The sequence below is a fragment of the Melanaphis sacchari genome, unplaced genomic scaffold, assembly GCF_002803265.2.
Source record: "Melanaphis sacchari strain LSU unplaced genomic scaffold, SCAv2.0 Contig82_pilon_pilon, whole genome shotgun sequence".
NCBI lineage: Eukaryota > Metazoa > Arthropoda > Insecta > Hemiptera > Aphididae > Melanaphis > Melanaphis sacchari.
In genome coordinates this window covers 156,307-181,564 of record NW_020271585.1, presented here as the reverse complement: position 1 = coordinate 181,564, position 25,258 = coordinate 156,307, and the positions used below count along the sequence as shown (strand labels likewise).

At 23.5% G+C, this 25,258-nt stretch overlaps 1 protein-coding gene across 3 annotated transcripts in view; it reads left to right on the top strand.

Annotated features, from left to right (window-relative positions):
- LOC112602115 (phosphofurin acidic cluster sorting protein 2) overlaps positions 1-22,401 on the top strand; it is a 28,769-nt gene extending 6,368 nt beyond the window's left edge. Inside the window, exons 2-20 of one of the 3 annotated variants that reach the window (XM_025350048.1) lie at positions 10,248-10,338; positions 10,429-10,518; positions 10,594-10,719; positions 10,802-10,940; positions 11,050-11,171; positions 11,267-11,375; positions 11,441-11,608; positions 13,659-13,718; positions 17,376-17,527; positions 17,601-17,786; positions 18,384-18,592; positions 18,756-18,910; positions 18,979-19,183; positions 19,258-19,300; positions 20,162-20,313; positions 20,382-20,605; positions 20,859-20,975; positions 21,038-21,206; positions 22,362-22,401. In XM_025350048.1, coding sequence (XP_025205833.1) covers positions 10,248-10,338; positions 10,429-10,518; positions 10,594-10,719; positions 10,802-10,940; positions 11,050-11,171; positions 11,267-11,375; positions 11,441-11,608; positions 13,659-13,718; positions 17,376-17,527; positions 17,601-17,786; positions 18,384-18,592; positions 18,756-18,910; positions 18,979-19,183; positions 19,258-19,300; positions 20,162-20,313; positions 20,382-20,605; positions 20,859-20,975; positions 21,038-21,183 — 2,494 coding nt within the window. In that variant the 3' untranslated portion in view covers positions 21,184-21,206; positions 22,362-22,401. Of the gene's footprint in view, positions 1-10,247; positions 10,339-10,428; positions 10,519-10,593; positions 10,720-10,801; positions 10,941-11,049; positions 11,172-11,266; positions 11,376-11,440; positions 11,609-13,658; positions 13,719-17,375; positions 17,528-17,600; positions 17,787-18,383; positions 18,593-18,755; positions 18,911-18,978; positions 19,184-19,257; positions 19,301-20,161; positions 20,326-20,381; positions 20,606-20,858; positions 20,976-21,037; positions 21,207-22,361 lie in introns of all 3 variants that reach the window. The other 2 variants (XM_025350047.1, XM_025350049.1) reach the window with 2 other exon arrangements.
- The last annotated feature ends 2,857 nt before the right edge of the window (positions 22,402-25,258 follow it).

Sequence of the window (25,258 nt, the reverse complement as noted above, 5' to 3'; positions counted from 1 at the left end):
ATAAATTATACGTCTAGTGTCAATACAGATTTAAGTCGTGGTCGATGTCTAGTCAGTAATCACCATGCTGTTTTACTGTCTAACGCTGTAAGAAAAACATAGTACTTTTACCTTAAGATTGATAAACGATCAACCAACTTTAATTTATTAGGTCTAACATCACAAAATAGGAATTTCTGAACGTAAATTTACTATGCTATACGTTTGTAAGACCAAAACATACATTGGATGCCACAAGATACGACTTCGTAATAAAGCTGGAGCCTGCAATACAATTATTAGTTTAATCTGCTTTAACATTTAACTCGTTAAATAATTTAAATTGCAATAATTTAAAATTGAAGTAGTATATAATGATATTAATGTCGATTTAAAATTTTTACTTTCCCATAATAATTTTCATCACTATTTTGAAATATCTAAAAAATAAACAAAATGTATAGTTCTTTATGTTAAAAATCATGTATTACGTAAAATGTTACGAAATAAAATGTAAGCTCCATATACATGTCGGTTTTTACCAACAAAAAACTGTACTTTTAAATTTTCCAGAAATACCTCTTCAAAAAAGATATTATCAACTTTCAAAATATATTTTCCATGGCTTAACCTAAAGATTGACCCCCTATAGGTCAGTAAATGTAAAATTTATAGCTTTATACCTAATCTTTATTTATTATTATAAAACGAAAACTACCTTAATATTTCAACTGTAAATTATAATTTCTAAGCATAAACAGTGTATTATAAAATTGTAATATATTTTTTATTCCATTAAATTAATTATGCGTGTATATAAATACCATATATTATATTACGCATACTGCTTTCGTATAGTCATGTGTATTATATTATATTAGAATATTGTAAATATAGAAGAGAAGTCCTTAAAAGTTTTAATTATTATATAATTTATTCAACTGATCACACATATTGCATTTACTTATTTACATTAATTTATTGTAAATACTTTATTTGAATATAATCAATAATTTTTCACTTTAATTATATCAAAAGTTTATTTATTTTAATTATTCTAGGATTAGTGAACGTACCCACACTAAAAATAAATATAGTGATAAAAAAAACTTTTTTTGTTTATGTTATGAAACAACATATTTTAACTCAATATCTTAGATCTACCAGTATATAATATTGTTTATAGTATAATGTTTATATTTTAAATATTAGGTGTATCATAATATTTTTAATAGTTTAAAAATTAATTTTTATATAATTATTGAATATTAATTTTAGTTTCTATAAAAAACACTCAAAAAAGCTTTTAGTGATACGAAAAAAATACAAAATAAAAATTATTTCATTCGCTATGAGTTCAAAGTTCATTTATGAAAAGTTTCTGCTGCATATAATTGAATTATATTCCATGATTTCAATATGAAAATTATTTACAAGCTTTTGTATTATAATTTTATATATTTTTTTTTAAACATGAAAATTATATCAATTATTATATAATCTTTATAAAGTAGAATTAAAAAGTATATTTTTATCTATTTTATTTTATTTTATTTTTTGAAGATTTTACATAAAATTTTACATCCATTCAATTCGTTTGTTGTAGGACAGTTTACTACATTGTTAGTTTCCTACCACAATCTATCTCGTATCAATCAATATCATCCAGTGGAAATTTGGTTGCAAACGATTTGTCACAGTATCACGATACGGTTTAACTTAATTTCCCAATAGAACACTTTCACTATATTTCGTTCCTACCATTTCACATATAATACAACTATACTATATATACTTCAGAGACTCTGTAATAGTATTGTATGGTTCCGGGTACGGTTTTTACACGTTATTGAATGAAAGTGTGTTTAACTGTTATATTTTTTTTTCTTTTTGTTGTGTCATTCAAATGGGTTCATATAAATTTAAAATTTTAGGCTGAACGATGGTTGCTATGATACAATTTAATTTGTTTTAATATATCTACGCATGTAATAGTTTTTAATAAGTCACTACGCTAAAAATGCCGAACAATTCCTTTAATAAATGAATGGGTACATAATCATATTGAAAGTATGAAAATGAGTGGTAAAAAATAATAATAATACTAAGAAGTGTTAAATGTTTTCGAATAAAAACATTTTTAACGAAATTTTTAAATAAATTATTTATTTAAAAAATTAAAGTTAATCATTATTTTAAGCAATACATAAAACCTATGTGTTCAAATATTTGGTATATATTTTAATTTATTTTTTTGAAAATTAAATAAAGAAAAAACTACCATAAAAACTAGTAAGTAGATATAAATGTACATTATATTTTATTAAATAATTTTGAATACCTATATTATGTTTTAGTTTTATTTGATTTTCAATTATCGATTCACTAAAAACAACATTGCATAATATTTTATATAGACGTATTATTAACTTATTGAATTTATTAATTTAAAAATGATGGCAATATTGTTTTTTATAAATGGTTTCTTTAAATAGTGACACAAAGTATTCTCATTAGTCATTTGTCATAAAATAAAAAAATCGTTATTTAATTAAAGTTCTATTCAAGAATATGAAGGTTGCGTAAAACCATAAGTTTGCTAAAAATCAATGTACAAATAGTTATTTTTTTTTTAAACGATTAATAAAATAAAATCACCACTCTTTATAAACTATACCTTCTGTTTTTCCACTGGTACACTCGTGTTAATCGCTATACATTGGTCAGATTAATGTAGTTTTTATTGACTCGCATAACTTTTTGTGACTATGGCAACCTTCTTGAAACAAAAGACAATGATTGATACATAACTTTACATATACGTGTTTTTTTCTGTTTTTTTCTTATTACGTAATATCACGTTATTAAAAAATAAGCAGACGATGTCAGTGTTAATCGATATTGATTTTAGGATCAACAGGCTAAATACGGACTAAATATTATAGTAAACACGCACGTTCGGTGTTATATGTGTACTGTATATACATAGTATAATATATTTTTATTCCAATTACTTTGTCCTCTATTATTGTGTCACACGATAAGTCCTTGGTTGCCATGTACTCCTTAAATTATTTCTCTATCCATTTTTAGTATGCAGCTGTATAAATGAAATCTATACTAATGAAGTTTTTCAATAATGTTTTAAAAAAATAACTTGCTTCATATTTACTAGGTAATGCAATGATTACTGATTAATGATACCGATTTTTCTCGAGATTTAAAATAATAAAACTTATTTAAAAAAAATCTTTTTTTCGTTTTGGTTTTTAGTGGTAATTAGTCATAATGATGAAATTCGTAATTTTTAGTAAAATATGTATAATTTCATTGTATATTTTATATAATATGCTATAAAATACTTTTATCGTAACAATAATTATGGAATGTTTAACAATTTACTGAATGATAGTTGAAACTATTTTAATTATTCGTATTGTAAGAACATATTTTTATAAGCACTATAGTTATTTTTATATCAATTTTTAACATGTAAAATAAATATTAGAATATACTAATAAACAGTCTATTATAAAATAAAAGTTAATTGGATAATATAAATACATTTATAGGTATAAGGCCATTCTTGAATATTTTTTGGATAAAATCCAATGTCTTAATCATATTCACTTATAATACCTACAACTAAAATGATTCGAGGTTTCTTAGTAGGTTATTTTACTATTCGGAGGATATAAATTTACTGATAATTCAAACAATAAATAATTTATTCTTAGTTTAAAAATCAGTGATAAATTATGTTCATTATTAATTTAAATCAAACTCATTCAACACAATGATTCAACTGATTAAAGTAATCAATATCATTAGATATTAGATGTATCTTATAAATTCTTGAAATTAGATGTAATAGATTGTGCAGAAGTACTTAACACTATAGAATTTAATATGGTTCAAAACCAAAAGAATAAAAAATAAAAACAAATATATAATAATAATAGTAATTTAATTTAATTTTGCTAGAAATCATGTGTTAATTAAATAACTATTACGTTTATTTTCAATTTAAAGCAAATATGAAAATGGTATCAATAAATACAAATTAGGCCCAATATTTTTCGTGTATGATGATTTATCATTGCTTTTTAATATTTAGATACCAATTCTCAGATAACTTCTTTATTACCTACATATTTTTAGTAGTTTACTTATATTTTAATAATAATTCACTTTTACAATATTGATATTGTAAAAGTGTATGCTTTTTGAATATTAACCAAACTTCATGTAAAATATGTTTGTTATTCTTAAGTAAATGTAAGTGTATTGAATTGTTATTTAAAAAAAAAAAAAAAAACATTTCACAACACTTCTAAGTACGTCGTACCTTTATAATTTAATACACAAACAACTGAATCTTTTATCAAAACATATTTGTTGTTTACTATATTCTTGAATAAGGTGTGGCTTAGAACCCGATTTGGATAACGGATATTTACATCATCCTCATAATAGTCAATACGTCGTTTGTAGATTTAATATAATTAATTAATAACAAGATAACTTACTAATATTTTTTTTATGTATATAAGAAGGGAAAATTGTGTAACATTGATTGTGATTATTTTCAAAATATTGACATAAAATTATAAAATAATAATTCTTTTATTTTCTTATAATTTTAACCCATAAATAACTTCATATATTCTATGAGATTGAAATAATATAAGGAAACTAATTAAGATTCTTTACTTTATTAAAAATTAAATTTCAAAAATCAAATGTATTCATAGGTTTTTATTTTTATTTATTTTATTGAATTTGAACTTTTTTTGTTGTTATTTTCAGTTTTAATTTGATTCTACTATAGATACGTATATTATGTACTTCTATTCCGATATCATTTATCATGATTTAAAATCATAATAAATTATATATTCATATCGATATAAATAACTAAAGATTTTACAACTTTTCAGTCATAAGATAAAAAGTTTCATTTATTTGTAGCTTATTTTTATTTAATAATGTTATAAATAGTACCTAATAGTGCCTACTCTATAATTATCTAATGTAGGTACTGTATATTAATTGATATTATCATACATAAATATTAAATATACCTAGTTAATTAAATCACCTATACAATTATTTTACATACAAAATTACGATATTTTTATAACAATATTTTACTAATGAATATGGTTTTTACATAGGTCATAGGTGCCTATCTTTAAAAATCAATTAGTTTATATTTGTTATACTTTTCATTTGTAATTATATAGGCGTGCATTTTAAAATATTCATTTACATATAAAATTAACAAATTATAATGTATTATACTAATTTTCTTAGTCAATAGATAAACGGTTTTTGTTTTTAACTTATAACTTATATAACTATTCTAAATTGAGGTTTTAGTGTTATATACTTAAATAAATTGCTATCAGTACATTTCTCACAAAAAAAAAAAAAAAATGTACCTTAACATATTGACAATACTAATATTGTATCGACTTCCTTCTAAAACTATTCTTTAAAATAATTTCTGCGTTTTATTTCGTAAATCTTAATTATAATTATTAAAGGATAGGTACTACACTTAAGTATTATACTCCGAGAATTTTTTTATTATACAATTGTAATGATTTTTGTATTTAACATTTATGCTTAAGTACACGTTACATGTTCTAAATGTATGATTATATACTTTGAAAATAAAATATGGAAATATATATAATATATATATTTTATATTATTTTAATTTTACCATAATTATTTTAGACGTTTAAAAAATAATGTTATAATCTATGTTTGGGTTATGAATTCCATGACGTAATTTAATTAAGTATATTTATTTATCTGCTGTAATTAATAACTGTAGAAATTGAAATTTACGATTAGTCGTAACAATTGGTATCTTATACAAATTATATTCTATATTTCTATATATTAATTATATAAAGTAATTTTTCTTTCAAAAATGGTCAATAAAGCTTAAAATTTACTTTAGATTTTTATATACTTTATAATAGGTTATACTAACCCTATAAATTTACGTTTTACATAGTTGAAATAACGTATCTAAATAAAATATAAACCCAGAGTTAAAATTATATTTAAAAGTTCACTAAAATATATTATTATTTATTTTTAGCTACATCATATTATATCTATAGACTACAGTAGAGAAATATTTATCTGAGAATTTTCGTAAATAAAAATCAAATATTAAAGAGTATAGTTAATTTTTTTAAATTTTTAAAATTTATGAGGGGAATAATTGACCAACATTTTATAGTGTACTTACTCTTGAACCATTCCACTCCATTCATCCCATCTTAACTTAAAATACTAACCAAGTATACTTGTTAAAAGTTTCATTTTTATAAAGGTATTTAAATTTTCAGAAAAATATAATGCTTTCGTTCAAAAAATTGAAAACTTAGTAATTTATGATGATAATATTTTTTTTTTTTTTTGTTAAATGATTCCAAATTATGAAAAAATAAATATTTTCAAAAACGTCGATACTTTTTTGAGAAAAAAATATCAATTTTAATCCTTGATAGTACCTAATTTAAAGATTGTAAATATTTTTTAAAACAAACACTAAAATGTATTACAAATAGAGAATTTCAAATAAATATAGTTAAATCAGTTCATAGTAAGTCACGAATTTTTTTTTGATGATAAATTAAAATGAACGCTGTACAGTCGTTAATAGTTGCAAATAATATTGACACTTAAAACATTTAATTACTATCAGTACATAATTAGTGAACAAATAATTATGGCAATGACATAATATGAGTAATCAATAAAGATGTAAAATAAATTGTACACATATTCAGCAATTGTTAATTTTATTTATTGAACATTCAGTATACATATTAATTGTATTTTTACATCATATTAAATGTATTATTGCAATAAGTATATTTTCAAATTTTTAAGAACATTAAAATAAGTCATATTTTTATTTGATACATTTAAGCAGTTAAGACTTTGACTTAAAATTTTTATTTGGGATAGAGATTTTTCTTAATTTTAATTTTTAAGGCAAAAATGTGGGGTATTGTGAATTAATTATTTAATCGAGTTTAAATATTCTTTTTCCACAACTTTTTAGCCGTGTAGAATATTTACATCGTTATTGTCTTTAAACGTGCGTAAAATACCTTAGAGCTAAAAATACACTTTATAAATTAAATTATGAATCCCACTTTAATAGAATACTCAAGACGAGTCCATATAATTAGTTAAGTTACTTAACAATGCGTCTTAGATAATATTTAAAAAACAATTTATATAAATCTAAAACAATAATAATTTGTTGAGCATATTTCATTAAGTTTGCTACCTATTTAACTATCTTTTTAATTGCTTTATTGTTTTAATTTAAATAAACTTAACAATAATAAACCTGAGTAAAATATATTAGTTATATGTAATATGTATCTACATTTTTATTTCTATTCTTCACGATGTTATAATATCGTAATATTTACCATAAATAACGATGATTAAAAATGTATTTAAATGTACATAATAAATTTATTTATCCAAATTGCATTGATACAATTTTTGAAAATCTCATTCATTTTTTAACGTTTTAATAATTTAGTTGATGATAAAACAAAGTATGTTTAAATTGTATTACAATCGAGAAAATGTAATAGATTTTCGCAATGTTAAAAATTATTATTTTATGGCATTTATCCCATGGTGACCTTTATTAATAGCTAACCAATCCTTTACTATTAAATTATTATTATTATTACTCGCGTTATTGAACAAACCTACTATACAGTTATAATAATTGGTTTAGGAATAGTTTTATATTGCTTAAATTTATTTTAACTTTTATTAAGTTGAATATTGATAAATTGTAAAAATTAAATTATTTATACAAATACTGATTACTGCATGTCTGTATACTGTATAGGATTGCAATTACGATTGGATAAGAGAGACTGGCGTTAAAAGGTCAGCCTAAAATATTATATTTTATATTGATATGCCGATATCTATGTCTTCACTTTCTTGCAAGTACTATTACATAATACTTAATACATCCACTTAATCCTCATTACACGATAAGCTCAAATGACCCATCTATTTATTTGTTATCTATGAAATAACATAACATACATTATATGCAAACTTTAAAAGATTACATACGTATTTACTTATTAATTAACTTAAGAGGATGTCATGCCCGCAATGTGTTATGTCCGTCTTATAAACACACAACTTACAAATTTTTGATCAGAATAATCTATTTTATATTGTTATTTTTAACATTGGCAAGTAATTATGTATATTTTGAAATAGAGTTTCAGATACGAAACAATGAACATTGTTTCAAATTTTTCATTTTTTTTTATTCAAAGCTATATTTTTTTTTTTACAATTTAAAATAATAATATCTTTAAGAGCCTTGGATATGATCTTAATAATATGCTTACTTAAGTTATAAAAATTGGCCCTCAAGTAATTTTGAATTTTTTATACCTGAACTATAATATTAAAACAACAGAGTTAAATTGTCGCTATGTGTTAAAGTTAATTTGTCGCAAGTTTGTAACGGAGACCCATGCAATAGTATGCGTCCTCCAGTTAAAACAAATGTTTTTAACATAAATGGTAAATTATTTAATAGACTTACTATTAAACGTATAATGTGAGACTTACAAGTATTTTAAGCCAATCAATTTATATATGCAATTATTAATTTGTTTATTAAACGACTATTTTGTTAGAAATTAAAATAATATTATTGCTATGATTGAAACATTAAATTTTGTTATTTTTTTTTTTTTTATTATTATTAATTTATTCTTACTAATAACACCAAAGTCTATTATTGATGAAATTAGTCACTATTTTCCTTTTAAATGATAGGAACTATATATTTTCATATCTATCATTATTCATAATGACAAGTCGACAGGATTTATATTTTAGTTAGTTTATTAACGATAAATGATGATTTTATTATTATATAAATCCTAAGTATTTAATACAATAAAACATTATTCACCTGTAATTTGAAGTATTGTTTTCTATTGTTTTGTATTTTTATACTATAAAGGGAGATAACATTGTATTAATAATTTATTTATTTATTATAGAAACTCGGGAGCTTATAAGGTATTAAAATGTGATATAAATTACATAATAATAATTAAACAGTATAATTTTACAGATAAAAATTGAGTTAGAAAGTTTAAAACTTGTATCTAAAAAAAAAAAAAAAAAAATGTTGAATTCTAAATTGATTATGTAGTAATCTAAATCATGTGTCTTATTATACATATTATCTACACTAATATCCTATTCTAGTTTCTAATAATTCGAAATATATATTGTCATTAGAAATAGATAACCATTGACTTAAAATTGATCAATATAGCAGCTATATATTATGTATAATAAGTTAATTAATGGGAATAACATAGAAGAAACTGATATATTTTAAAATATTTTAAATAATTATATGATTTATATATTTTCAATTAACTTGCATTTTTATGTTCAACTCGTTATTTTTTAGTGTCCGATAGTAAGTTAGTAGTAAATTTTCAACTACGTGTTGTATACTTCAATCCTATTCTAAAAATAATAATAAGAATAGATTTTTGTTTAATTATTTATGCATAATGTATATATTAAAGTAATTCATATGTTAATAATTATTATTTATACATGATTATTTATTTATATCTAAGTATAAATAGGTTACTCAATAATGTATACCACTCTGAACAACTTTTTGTTTAATTATTTATAAGTTGACAGGAACGTAGGTATCTAATAATTGTAATGACCAGAGATAACGCTCATTTTCATTGAAATTACTGAGATGTAACTTAAAAATTGCATTACCTTTTAAGTAAATTACTTCACTCGCAGTCACATTTTATAATTTTAAACTCACTTAATATTCATAAACATTTAATGAATTTAATATATTATATAGTTAGTTATTGAGATATTTTTTGATAGTATTTTGTTACCTACTTAATAACTATAGATTAAAATATAATGAAACTGAACCCTTGATTTAATATTAAAAACTATCTATTTATATTTAAATTACATTTTAAATACCTATTTGAAACTCGTCTTTGCACTTCATCTTGTTTTCAATGATGAAAAATGCATCAATATATTGAATTTAAAAGAAAATATTACACCCAAGTACGAATCTCGAGTTTCTCCTCCATAGATCCTATACTAATCTAATACTGTATACAATTATTTTAATTAAAAATTTACACAACAATTTAATTATGTTTTAGAGTATGTTCAATGAATTTAACAAAACTGGTACTAACCAAACCACTGGGATCGGATATGTCATCTTCGTTAACTATAGCTGTAAAAATGCAAGTACGTATTATAAATTTAATCAACTATTTTAAACAAAAACGCATAATTCAATTAATATTTGTTTATTAAATCTAATTGTATAAAATTAAGGGATCAAAGAGAACCTTAAGAACAAATGAATTGCCCCTGACTGTAAATGGATCCCTCGAAATAGAATTGCAGTTAAACTTCTGTCTTCAGGTATTTAATTTAATTGCTGTTGAGTACTTAACACTAGAGAATCTCTATAAATCTTAATATTTATTTGTTCCTCAGTATCCGCACTTTTTGAAGCGAGACGTTAACAAATTACATGTAATGCTTCAACGGCGAAAAAAGTACAAAAATCGTACTATACTTGGCTTTAAAACATTGGCCGAAGGAGTTATTAATATGTCGCTTGTAATTATATCAATTAATAAAATATAGACATACATTAATGTGTGTACACTTCATATATTTCAAACGTATTAATTTTATTCAGGTACTACAAAGACCTCTTGATCTCGAACTAGAACTTTTAAGTGATCCCAAAGATCCCAAGTCTCTTATCGGCCGTGTATATATCACGTGCTTAAATAGTCAACCCGTGGATCATGAAGATGCTACTAAACCTGTTATTGGTAATCATTAAATAAAAAAACATTTATAGTAAAAAAATTTAATTGGTTCGATACAATATTAAAATGTACAGGTATAAATATTGAATGAGTTATTTCAAATTGTGTATAGGAAGGGGTCAAGATTATTCTGATGAAGACGAAGAGTTTAGCAGCGGAGAAGAAGCATCTGATTCTGAACCAACTTTGGAAGATAGGCGAAGGAAGAAAAATATCGTGACTGGAAATGCAAGAGTAATTTAAATTATTTCTTTTTTTCTTTGATCATGATTTTAATAATGAAATAAAATATTAAAATTCAATACAATTCTGTTTTACTTTATTAACAGCAAAGAAATCTGAAACAAAAATTTATTGCACTTCTAAAAAGGTTCAGAGTTAATGAAGATTTGCATGCATTAGAAAATGATAGAGAGACCATTAGTCAAAAACTGTCAGGTATATTTAATAATTAAATTGCTTATCATTTATTTATGTTAATCCATATATTGCTGTTGTTTTAGGCGGTGACATGGATCCAGCGGATATTGAAGATCTTTTTGAGGAACTAGAAGATTTGAGCGATTCTGGGCCTGACTTGGATACTTTATCTATTTTATCTACACCAAAACCATCACTTCGTCCATTCTTTTCAAGCTCTCGTACAAATATGATACATGAAGGCATATCAGGTTTGTAATACAAAATTATAACCAAAGAGTATCTCAAAACACGGTGTATCCATTGTACATATTGATATGTATACATTTCACGATATTTTGTTTTTAATTTTTAACTAATGATAAATTCAATTTTTTTTTTTTTTTGAATCAACAGTACCTAATTGTATTTTTAAATATAAGAAAACAATATTTTTATTGTTTCAATCAAGTTTATTTATTTTATTATTTATACAGGAATAGCCCAATACAAATATTTGTCAAGTTTATAGAGTAAAATGATTTATTTATTTACATAACATAATTTTAATTTGTATGTCTACATAATATAACTAAAATATTTAATATCCATCATATTAAATGTTTATATTTGTTATTATAATATGTATAGACACTCAATGATATAAAATTTGTTATTTATAGCAAAATATATAGTAAACCACAATTAAAAATAATATTTTTGCGATTGATATAATATAAAAATTTAAAGCAGTTCAATTATTCTTGCATATTATAATGTATGTTTTTCAAATATTTAGTATTCATACATATTATATAAACAACCTACATTATATATAAAGTTTTTCTAACTTAAAGTCATTTAACAATTTATTTGAATAAAACTATATTAAATTAGCTATTAAATACAAAACATCGAGTTTTGAGGTACTTAAGTCAAAAGTGTTAATCTAATGTTGTCAACTAATGCCTTTCGGTTCCTTCTAAGATTTGAATAAAACATTTTTAGATGAGAGATTTCTGATAATTAAATGATATTGCTTGAAAATCGGGTTTCGTAGATAACTAATTAAATATTTTAACAACACGTAGTAAAGGAAATTTGGATCTGCCAAATTAACCACGTGTTTATAATATTTATTTATTCTTCTGAAAAATTAGCATGTGAATGATTCTTCTGTTTGTTCGCTGTGAACTCGATGTATATGAATATTTTACTAATGACAATGTGTTATTAAACAGCACTGTGTCATTATATTATATAATATTTTTATAAATTTAATTAAGTGTGTTGATGTGTCATTTAATATACATATTCGTTTAATTTGTAATTAATAAGACATTTAATATGACCGTAACATTTTGACATAAAGCTCTAGCGGTATGCTTTGCCAACAGTTTGAATGATTTGCGCTTATTTATCGTTAGTGACCACGAAAACAACTTGTATTACAAATGTTGCCTTATATAACAAGCTTTCAGCTCTTTGCGCGCGCTAAGGTATAACAAAAACACAATTTGTTGTAGTTTAGAAAAAACGTGCTCTATATTACACTATTTACATTTTACACATTTTTAAACATCACAAGTTTAGGGAATACACAAATATTACATTTTTTTTTAATTTTTACATTATATATAATATTAATATATATATATATATGTATGTATTTATAGAATATAGATATATTTATATATATATTTAATGCTGTATATAATACTTGTATAGTTGTTGTTTTTGTCGTTATTTTATTATTTATTGCTATTACTTGTATTTTTTTTTTATTAAATGTATATTAGATTTAATATGTGTATACATTTCCGTTGATAGGTCAATATTACATAATATATTATATTGTTTTATATGAATATATAATAGTGATGGACCAATCTTACTTTCCAAATTATAAAGTTTTCTTGAATTTGGTATTCACAGCTGAAATTGTTTAGTAGCAATAAAAATATACCTCACAATTTATGATATGAAAATTTTTTAATTACATAATTCGATTATAATATTAACTTAAACGTGTTTTAATAATCTCAACGTTTATACAAACATTTTTGATAAATGTTAAACTTTATTCCTAACTAATTATAACATCTAAAACAAATAACTTAATTTCAGAAAAATATGCATGTAAATCATAAAAAATAATTGAAAAAATGCAAGACGTTTTGCATTAGGTTGTGTCCATCACTGATTATTTTAATTTATTTATATTGTATCGTATTGTAACATAATTTTATTTTTTTGTCCAAATATTGTTTAAAAATATTATTCACTTAAATTATTTTTATATTTTTTTCACCCTGTCACTAGGACGGCATTCCCATAAGAAAAGTCACACCACAAGTTTTCCGCCCTACAACAGAACCAAAGGTTAGCACTATGAAAATTCCCGATCAAAATGCAGTTATAAGCACAAAGTATCTTCTTTTGTTGTATTTTCTTTATATCCAATGCACTTAATACTACTAACAATTTCTATATTATTCTCTTACAACAAAATTTTAACAATAAAATTCCCATTTTTAATAGTAATTTACACACTACAATAATTATTATGTAATAAAATAAATATGTGTTGTTATTTTAATTTTTAAATTTGTACATATTTAATAATATTACTTATTAGTAATTAGTATTTACTATTACATTGCATGTGCATGATAAAAAAAATATTAATATACAGTGATTATTTTAACACAACACTTATAATCTCAGTCAATGATTGTGTTTTTTTATGAATAATATTTATTTTATTTTTAGGCTATTAGATTACATTTTTTTATCTTGGTATTTTTCTAAACTGTATCTCTTATTTGTAATTAGAATATATTTGTTAATTTTCAGTTTTATTATTATTTAACTATAAACATAAAATTTCCCATATTTTCTTTGTACCTATTAATTTTTGAACAATCATAGTTATGCCTATTAACATTTTGTAATTCCCCGTTTTATACATTTCTCAATATATCAAGCTTGAAATATTCATAAGTTGTCATAAATTAGATCATTATTAGACACCTATTTAGATATATTTTTAGAAGAATATGTTGTACTTTAAAAACGACTGAAAAAAAAAATTAAAAACATAATTGACTAAAATAATAAAATACATATAAAAAGTGTACGTTAAAAATTACATTTTATTTTAATAATATACAATTATTATTATGCTTTATATATAGATAATACTATTTATAGCTTAACTATACATTTTTATCAGTAAATTTAATAATAGCTTAAAGTTTTTAATCATTATTAATACTTATTATAACAGTATAAATTTTTTTTTATGATGTTGTAGTAATGCATGTATTTCTATTTTCTTATCTTACTTATCTCACTATTTAGTTTGTTTGCAACGTGAATGCTATAACCCATGAACCTGAATATTTAAATTACAAGGACTATTTCGTATAGTTTTATTAAATTTTTCTCGTGAAATCACAAGTTCATCTGGACGTTTCGATTTATCAAACCATATTTTTCACGGATAATTTTAATTCTGTTCTTATATCACAAGTATGACGATATTATAATATTACGTTCGATGATAATTTACATTTTTAATACTAAAATTACACAAATGTATAAGTATATAAACTATAAAGTATATTGACGATAATTTTAGCAAAAAATCAATTGCTCTTTTCTTAATTCTAAGCTTTATCTACCACTATTTCACCTCATTATCTATTATAAATTATAATTCATATTACAAAATTAAATCAACCATGTCTGTATGACCACTATACCTCTATTATCCCTTAATCATTATGCACTTTCATTCGTTCTACTTCTCTTGATGTTAAAACGTTAAATTTGCCCCTTTATAAACGCCCTAACAATCTCAATAATGTTTCTCTCTCTAATACACCACCAGACATTTATTCCATTCATCATTGCCACCGACATGTATTTGTTTTAATTTATTTAATTCTTAAGCTTATTTCATCACATAAAATGCCATAGCTATATTCCGCTTTACTCGCCCAGACTTAATACTACATTTCTACTAAGTATACCTACGCATCCTCTAATAATTTACTATCTTGTTACAATGCCAAACAAATAACGACATTTATTTATCCAATTCACCACTTTTGATTAAACAATAGCCTATATGCATTGTTATTATTTACTACACGGTCGTTTTGTAAAAATGGAGCTATCGGTGTCCCGGTGACCAGAGAAGTTTGAAATCTACGATCAAATGAAAAGCCACTTTAAAAAATATATTAAAGTACTGTCCTTGATAAAGGATCCCCCATATACGATTTTCCTGCCCTGTAAAGTATAAAGAAAGGTTCGGTTAAAATGCTTAGAATTTATTATGTCAAACATATTCATAATTAAAAAATTAACAATTTACGGTCAATTTAATAAATGTTTTTTTAATAATATTATATTTTTATGTATTAAAAAAAAAACTAAAAGCATAATATCAAAATTTTAAATTATTTAGTAGGTAGATACTAGCATATCTAATAGTTTTAAAACGTTTATTACTATAAATACCATCGGCGTTGTACCTGTTAATGCATTACAACTATTTCTGCCTTTCTGGGAATACAATTTTAATTCAGGACATAGAAAATCGTAAACGAACGTGTTAATGAAATTATGAATGAATGTTATATCGAACGAACACGAACGGAAACAATTACCCGGATCTTGTAACGGTGCGGGATTCGGTTTAAAGTGTTTTTTCTTAGAACAGTTTGTTGAAACGATAATAATAATAATGTAGGCTGGTACACACGAACAATAAATTCTAATTAAACCACATACTTATTGTAGCCGCATAATAAACGCGTTTATTTCACATTTAATCTGTACGCATAAATTTAAATGGCACAATATGAACGCAAAGTTATTGTTAAATGAATTCTGATGATAAAAAATAAAACAAATTTTTAATTAACGCACAGGCGTCAAACACTTAAACGCGGCGGCTGCGGAAGACAAGCTTTCGCGGGAAAACAATTTCATAACAATGATCACCAAAAACTTATTAGAAGGAAGGCGCCGGGGCATCCCAAAATTTAAGATTTAACACTCTGCAAAAATATGAACCTAAATAAGGTTTTAATTTCAACCGTTATTCTGCAATCCGGCCGTCGTATTATTTGTATTTATTGCTAATGAAAATTGTATTCCATTTCGATTCATTGTCTAGGAATTAACCTAACAATATTGGTATGTTAGTATAATTTAAAATTACATTATAAACAAACAATTGACCTTTTTAATTTAAAGTTAGAAGAAAAACTGTTTTTGTTCACCAAAAATGTTATCTAAATATAATATAGTTCATAATTCCGTTTATTTTTTTATTTCATTGATTTTCGTAAAAATAAATCGGAAGATGTCTACAGTTCAGCTGTTAATTTTTTAACGCAACTTTATATGATAATACGTTAATGTTAATCCGCTTTATATGTAATATATTATATAGGTACGTAATTTTGTTTTTGTTTTATTATATTTTCATATTAATTCGATAGTAAAACGGCCGTTTATTGTGATAAAATAAAATTGCCAACTTTTCATAACATGCAGTGCCGCAATTACCTACCTACTTATCGTTGCATATAAAAATAATGTTATCACATTCTTTATATTATATTATGTGCTGTATAACTGTGCTTTCAGTTAAAATAAACTAGGGAAATTTTCCTTTTAAAATTATGCCTGTATTTCTAATCTTAAAAACGGTAGTATAATACAAACTACTCAGTAATTAAAATTAACTTTTATTATTATTTAACTTATAATAATGTTTTTGATATTGTAATACAATAAATTTGTTTGTAATCTATAACTGCTAAAACTATTTTCAGTTTGCATGTTCAATTTTCTTCACGCTTAATTTATTTTTATCATGATTTAGCTAACAATCTGCCAAATTAATAAAACAAATATTGGCTGGGAAAGAAATGTTATGCTTACAAAATCCATCCGTATTAGAACCAACAGATTCTCAACAAAATATACATAAATACATATATTTATTTAATGGCATAGGTGTACCAACCGTAGAGCGGAACATTGAAAGATTTAGCGATGAAAGTTCAAAAAAAGCAGATTCTGATTCATATTTGGACACTTGGACGGATAGTGACCCTACTCCGATGAATTCGTCGCCTCCAAAAATTGGCAACAATGACGACAAAAAGGTTTTTTATATTGTATACTTGAGAACTGATTATCGATGCATTTTAATACTAACGATGGACATGGGTTTTATAGGAAAATTCTGGCACGGTGGAAAAGGAAAAAGAAAAGAAATCGAGAATTTTCACCAGGGACCGCACTTCATCATCAAACAAGTACAAGAAGTCTCCGATACCGAAGCAGACGAATGATAATGATCGCTCAAATGCAAGTTTCGGCGGTACTGGAATTTCAGGAGAAAATGTTGGCTCAATGGTTGAGGTATATGTCACTGTCTAGATAAATTTAATCAAATGTCTAGGCAAATAGTCAAATGGTTCAGGTTTAAATTTTAAATTTTAATACATATTTACTATTTGTCTAGACATTTAATTTAACATCCCATTTTCGTAGATTTTTGATTTGATAAATAAAAATTTTTCCAATTATATTTTGTTCTGAGATGAAAATTACAATTTTATTGCACACTTGGTTTAAAAACAAAATTTTAAATAAAATCTATAATGTAATATAGTTTTTATAAATTTAAAAAGCCATAGGCTTCTAAAACAAATTCATATTCTTCTATGATTATTGTATTAAATGTAAAGTGATAATTTTATGGGCATTATTTACATTCTAAAAAATGACGCAAGCCGTTACTTCCAGCACTAACCAATAAATAAATCAATTCAATAATTTTTAATTTAATTTTAAATAATATGAATTGTTTTCTTTATAACTCCAACAAAATATTAGAATAAAATTATAGTAGTAATATTTGCTTCTAGATTAATATTAAATAAAACTGAAATCTCTGTTTAATATAAATTGTATGTATAGTGTATACTTACTAAATTTATGTATTTACACATACAGCCTAGAAAAGCATTGATGGAACAATTGTCTAAAGTGTTGCCACCCGAGGATAAAATGCCAGAAGTGTTGTGTTTAGTACACTATGCAGATCCATTAGGTTGTCAGCTTGCATCCAAACTACAGAATTATCATTTTAAAGTCATCACACCAGCTGGGTTAGCCGATGTGCGTGCTACCTTTGTATGCATTGTTAACAAGATACAGAAATAGTAAGCACAAAAAAAAAAACTCTTTAACATACAAAATTTAGAACCACAGCTAACGTTTAGTTGTGTGTTACATATTATTTTAGGACATCTTGTTCAACTTTGTGTCTAACAAAAATAATCGTAATAATGATACATAATATTATTTGTTTTATAATTATTTTAGCTGTAATTCTAACCCCAAACCCCCAAATCAAATGAAGATATTACTTGCTGGTTCTGATAGCTTTGTAAACTATGTATTACGACAGTATGTAGAACAGTTATCATTCAAGCCACCTGATTGGATGAATTATATTAAATTTTATATTATACCATTAGGTAATAATAATGAATAATAAACTAGTTTATGTATGTATAAATAATGTTAACACAATTATATTACGCAGGAATTAACACACTCTCAAGATATTTAGGTACAGTTGACAGCTTTTATGGTACAACATTTCTGTTCAAAGAAGATTACTGGAAGGAACAATTGGAATGTGGTGATGGAACAGATATAATACTTAAAATCCAAAATTACATCATGGAAGCATCTAATACAATTCAGTTGCAGATTGCTGAAGCAATGCTATCATATAAAGAAAAAAGGTATATTAATAAAAATGAAAATTAGACACAAACAACAAATTATAGCCATATAAAATACATATTTACTTTTACAGTTCGGATGATGAAGCCTTACAAACATTCATACCTTTTGTCAATGTAAGTCTACATTAAATTTGTTTTAAAAAGTCAAATAGGATTAGTTTTGACCAATAATAATTTAAATAATACAATCAACTCGCGATAAAACGTATTTCAAGAGACTGTGAAAAAAATTTGTTATATCGAAAGTTTGTTACATCATAATTCGTTATATTGGGATAATAATATATACCTATTAAATTCGTTATAGCGAGATTTTAAGAAAAATTCAAAATTTAAATCAATAAAAAATAAATACATATTTATTTAATAATTGTATTTAATTGCATACATATGTATAAAATGCATGGGTCATATAAGTATGTATTTATTGTTTAATTTCAATTTAAATGTGTAATAATATTGCTAATAAAAATATACTATAATAATAATTTTGCGTTTAATATAATAATATCGCTGTCGCTGTCCATTATACATGTGCATTTAATTTTTTTTAAATAGCAACATATTTATTTTTATATATTTTTCATAGAGTTATACACTAGAAACATGTATCTTATCTTAATTAAAATTAAAAATTTGTAATAGCAAGATCCAAACTTGTAAAAATTTGTTACATCGTGAGAGTTTTGATCAAAAAAGCTTCGCTACTATTTCAAGGGGACCAAAATACATTAAATTTTTTCGTTATATCGCGATATTTTCAAGGACCGGTAATTTCATTTGTTAAATCAAATTTTGTTATATCGCGATTTGACTGTATTTAATATAAATAAAAACTATTATTATTATTAACAATATATCCATCTTATTATTATTTATTCATAGATTTTTTTCTTATGTAAAAATAATTGTTGATTCTAACTTATTAAATTTTTATTTGCTTTATAAACTTATTATAATCGCACCATTTTATAGGATGTGAGAATTTGTTCTGGGGATGCAGCATCAGGCTCAAATGATACAGATGATCAATGCTCAATTATCATTGATCGTAAGTCCATCCTAGACAAAACAACGCCACCCAATTCACCCAATATTGGTATGCAATATTTGCCTCCACCTACAAAGCAAGTCAATTGGTAAATACTATATAACCTTAAATATTTTTATTATCTAAAAATATTATTCCCTATAGGGAGCTATGTGAGCCTCTAGAATTACAACTTGACTATTGGTTGGTGCCAAACACTAACAGAGAAATAACTGCTCGAGGCAGTGAACCAAGCAGTAAGCGAGTGGATACCAAATTCACATTAAAGACTGGTTTTAAGAGCTTACACATCTCAAGACTGTTTTTGACCAATGAAGAACCACTAGCATTTTTTACTGTGAGCTATATTAAGGAAAAAAAACAAAAAAGTAAGTTATCATTATAGCATATGTATGCAAATGTTTATTCAATATTAATAATATTAAGAAAATTATGTACTTGTATCATTTTAACCTTAATGATTAAATTTATCATTTGATTTAATAATTTTATTTTTGTGAACTAGACATTTGTATTCTTTACATTTTATTTTATTTTTCATGAATTTCATGCATGAAAAATAAAATATTAAACAAATCTTATGTATGCTAGACCTTTTTTAAACAGTTATTTTTTATATAGTTATGCGACTGGGAAAAAAGAAAGAGAAGGAAAAAGACTTAGATCCCAAGAATCAAGTAATTGACAGTGTATTAAGATTAATCTGCTCACCAAAAACTCAACATTATCCTCTCACGAGTAAATCAATTTTACAAGTTACTTACTTGTCTATGGTATTTATTTTATATTTGAATTTCTAGTAACTATTGATGGATATGAGTGGAGTGGTGTTAAGTTTTTCCAATTGTCATCACAATGGCAAACACACATCAAACATTTTCCAGTTGCAGTTTACTCATTGGATTATCAACCAGCAAGTTTACCGCACTTAAATCGTGGACTTTAAACTACCATAAATATTTAAAGCTGGTAATTAAATTACTGTTACAGTTAATATACAAACTTGTATGGCTTAACCAATCAAACCAGTTAAAGTATGAGTAACGTGTGAAAAAAATAAAACATAAATAGTCTTTAATGTAGTTTGTGATATCACATCCATGCACACACAATTCACTTACATACATAATATTGATAAATATATGACTGCAAAATATCCAAATTTTAAAAGTTTTTTTTGGGAACTAAAAAAAACAAAACAAGGAATCCAAACTTGTACATGTGAAATTTATATTGTGTAATTTAGTAAATTGATTAATGTGTTAAAATAAAAATAGTTCTTTTATCATAAAAATATAGTCAGTTGTAAATTCCCTTGATAAATATCCGTGTAGGTTTTACATAATTATTTTGATAAATCAATAATTTTACAAATCACTCAAAACTATATATCAGCTTAAAATATTTATAACTTCATAGTTAATTTATTATTAAACCTTAAAAGTAAATAATAATTATTATTATCTTATAATAATATTTTTAACTTATAATTATCTAGACTTAATGTTTACAACAGTTATGTCTTTGATCAATGAACTTCACTTATTCAATACCACATATCAACTATACTTAACATGGAGGCCTTTAATTTGTATAAGGAATTCTCTGATCCTGGTTAATTATAGTAAATATTATGATAACATGATTTTGTTTTAATTTTAAACATCTCCAAATATTGATTGGTGTGCTTGGTTTTAAAATGTAATTACTAGATAGCAATATGAGTATTATTTATTGTAGGCGACAACTTTTTAAATTATGCTGTGATTGTGAACATGTTAACTATTAAATTGGATCATATACATAATGCTTTCTATTTGAAAATAAAATAATTTTTTTTTTATAAAACCATATTATATTGTTTCTACTTAAACAGAACCTTGTTCTCTCTTGAAAATGTTATTCACTATGTGATACTCATCTAAGTAAACCATGTTCAAATGTTATTTTAGTTTTCTTGAAAATTCATCTTGATTCTAACTAATGTGCCATACTGTATAGCCTTTATTTGTTAATTGTATTAATTAATACATTAATAAGTCTTGATTAAATGATTTTTATACTATAAACCAATACATAATTAATTTAATCAAAAACATGTTATAATTTTTTTTTTTGTTTCAGTTTTCTTACACCTAACTTAAATTTTAAAAAAAAACAGAACAACCTTACAATAAAAAATTCATTTATTTTTAACTATAGGTATTTTCATTTATTTTATAATCTGAATTATATATTATTCATAAGTATAATAAAGAAACCATTAAACCCCCTCATAATTATTGTAAACCCTATATCCAATGTTTTTATTGTTGTAACCAAAGACTACACGTTTTATTATTATAATTATTGTACCTAATTATCTTACTACTATTTATGTGTGATTTTTATTTATTTGTGATTTTATAAGTTTAACTACCAAGACTTTTTTATGAAAACAATTTTTATAATGTAATATTACTATGAAAATCATTTAAAACGTCTGTAATAACACTTGATAATTAAATTAAATATTATTATTTAAATATCAATATCAATAGACTTAAGGAAAATAACTATAGTTATTTTATTCTTATTATATTGCTATAGCTATTATAATTACTATCATATTACTATTATTATTAGTATTAGCATTTTATTATTATTATTGCCTACCGATTAGACACTAATACATCACAATAACCAATGCCAGTATCTTACATGACCGATGGTTGGGAGACATCATCAGCGTTGTTTTAAAGCTCCAACTACTACAATTTGGATCAAACAGCAGAATTGTAAAGAACAATATTATTAAATTGAATCTCATGAACATATTAACTGCCTTATTTAACCAGCAACGCTTTATTATTTTTTTTTTTCTTAGCTCGTAAACAATAATATACTATCATTTAAGGGTCAAAATCAAACTACAAAATAAATGTTATTATTGACTATTGTAATAAAAAATATATGTGAATGTGTGTGATACCATTCAGTTAATTTCAATACTTTCTCATGAAACGCAATAATTGATGTACCAAGATTTTTTTTAAATAAAATTATTTTTATGATTTGAACCCTAAATTAGTAATAATGTCATCATTTCAAGTATATTACAGGTATATCAGGGTAGTCAATCTACATAAATTGTCATAATTTATAACTGGATATTTTTATCATACATTAAACTATGTTTATAAACTTAAATTCATTAATAATATGACATACAAAAGAGTAAAACATTTATTAACTTTCCTAAACTTGAGACTTGTGTACGTTATTCATAAGAATATGTTTGATGTTTGAACACTAGCTTACATCATTTTCGTTAGTTCTATATATTATTAAAAAAAAGAAAAAACTGTAGTAATAGATAATGGAATTATATTTTTTAAATAACCAAATAAATAAATAAATAACAGTTACGCAGAAACTTTTTTTTACAATGGAGAGTGACAAAAATATAATCATCACAAGTCACATAATGTTTTTAAGTGTTACATAATATATAAATATAATTTTCTTTATTTTGTATCACCTTGCAATTATTTTTTTTTTTAATTTATATAAATCAATCATATATTTATAATATGTAAAATTGACAAATTATTTTGTACATTTTCATGATAAAAATTGTATCAACAACCAATATAACTGAAATACCACAAATTTTTTCTGTGGAGACAGCATAAATATAAGGCAGTATAAATATTTATACCTACTTCAGAAGATTGTAAGATTCAAAAATTTGTTAACGTTTTAACTTTTTTATTTTATGACAAAAAAAAATATCAAAGTGATCTTCAATCACTTTTTATAGCAAAAGAAAGTGAAGAACTAGTAAAAAGATTTTTTTTTATTATTATTATTATTATTAATGTAGTATAATATGGTATATGGTGGTTTAGTGTAAACATTTTTGGTGGAGTAACCATTGTGTATTTAGTATTTTATCAGCAACATAAATAAATTTCTATAAAAATAGAAAACAAAAACATATTGCTGGAAGCTTAGAATATTATATTACTGTTTTTACTAATTCATTTAATTTGAACATGTAATTATTTCCTGGATTGTTGACAAATGCGGTAGCACTTTTTCAAAATGGTAGAGAATCATAGAAAAATTTAAAAAACTATACTACAGAATTACAACTTAATTGTTTTACTGGTACTAAAAACACTTACTTAACCATGCAATTTGTTTTGTTTAATTCCAAAGTCAAAATATGCTTGTATAATAAAACTTTGTTACAAAGCAAAATGAGTAACCGACAAAATTATTGATTAGTAATAAGTAATAACAAAATTCTTCAATAATAGTCCACACTAAGCTTGTATATTTTATAATTTATCAAAACAATACCGTTTTCATGTTAAAAGTGTTTAATAAAGACATTTGAATGTAAATATTAATAATTATTTAGATTTAAGACAATAATTGATTAAATATTAGCTGAGAAATTTTGTAAAAATGAATTTTAGTTTAAAAAATAATTGCATTACAACCAGCCAACGATTCTTTTTACCTTCAGAGGTAAAATTATTAAGCTAACGCCACAATTATTACTCCATAAATATATTTAAACCAATTTAATTAATTAGGTATAATATGATTCAAAATATTTGAATTTTTAAAAACCAATATATTATAAGTAAAAATTAACATAAAAAATGTATAATTATTTGAAATGAGTAAATAATTAAGTAAATAGAAATTAGAAACTATCAATATATCTAAAAAGAAAAAATGTATAATTTTGTATAATGAACACTAACGTTAATAACCGGTAAGTTATATAAACAATCAAATAACTATTCTTTCCTCTCATTAAATTCACAATAACTAAAATTAATTTATAAATTCTCGAACAGACATATCAGTATTCTCAGGCTTCAACTCAATTTAATAATGAAAATATTTAAGTTTTAAGTTTTAGTTGTTTTTAGTTGCAATATCATGGTTAAATGCTAAAATTAATACAGTATAATATTTATATAAATGTTTTATTTTAATAATAAAAAAATTACAGAATACCT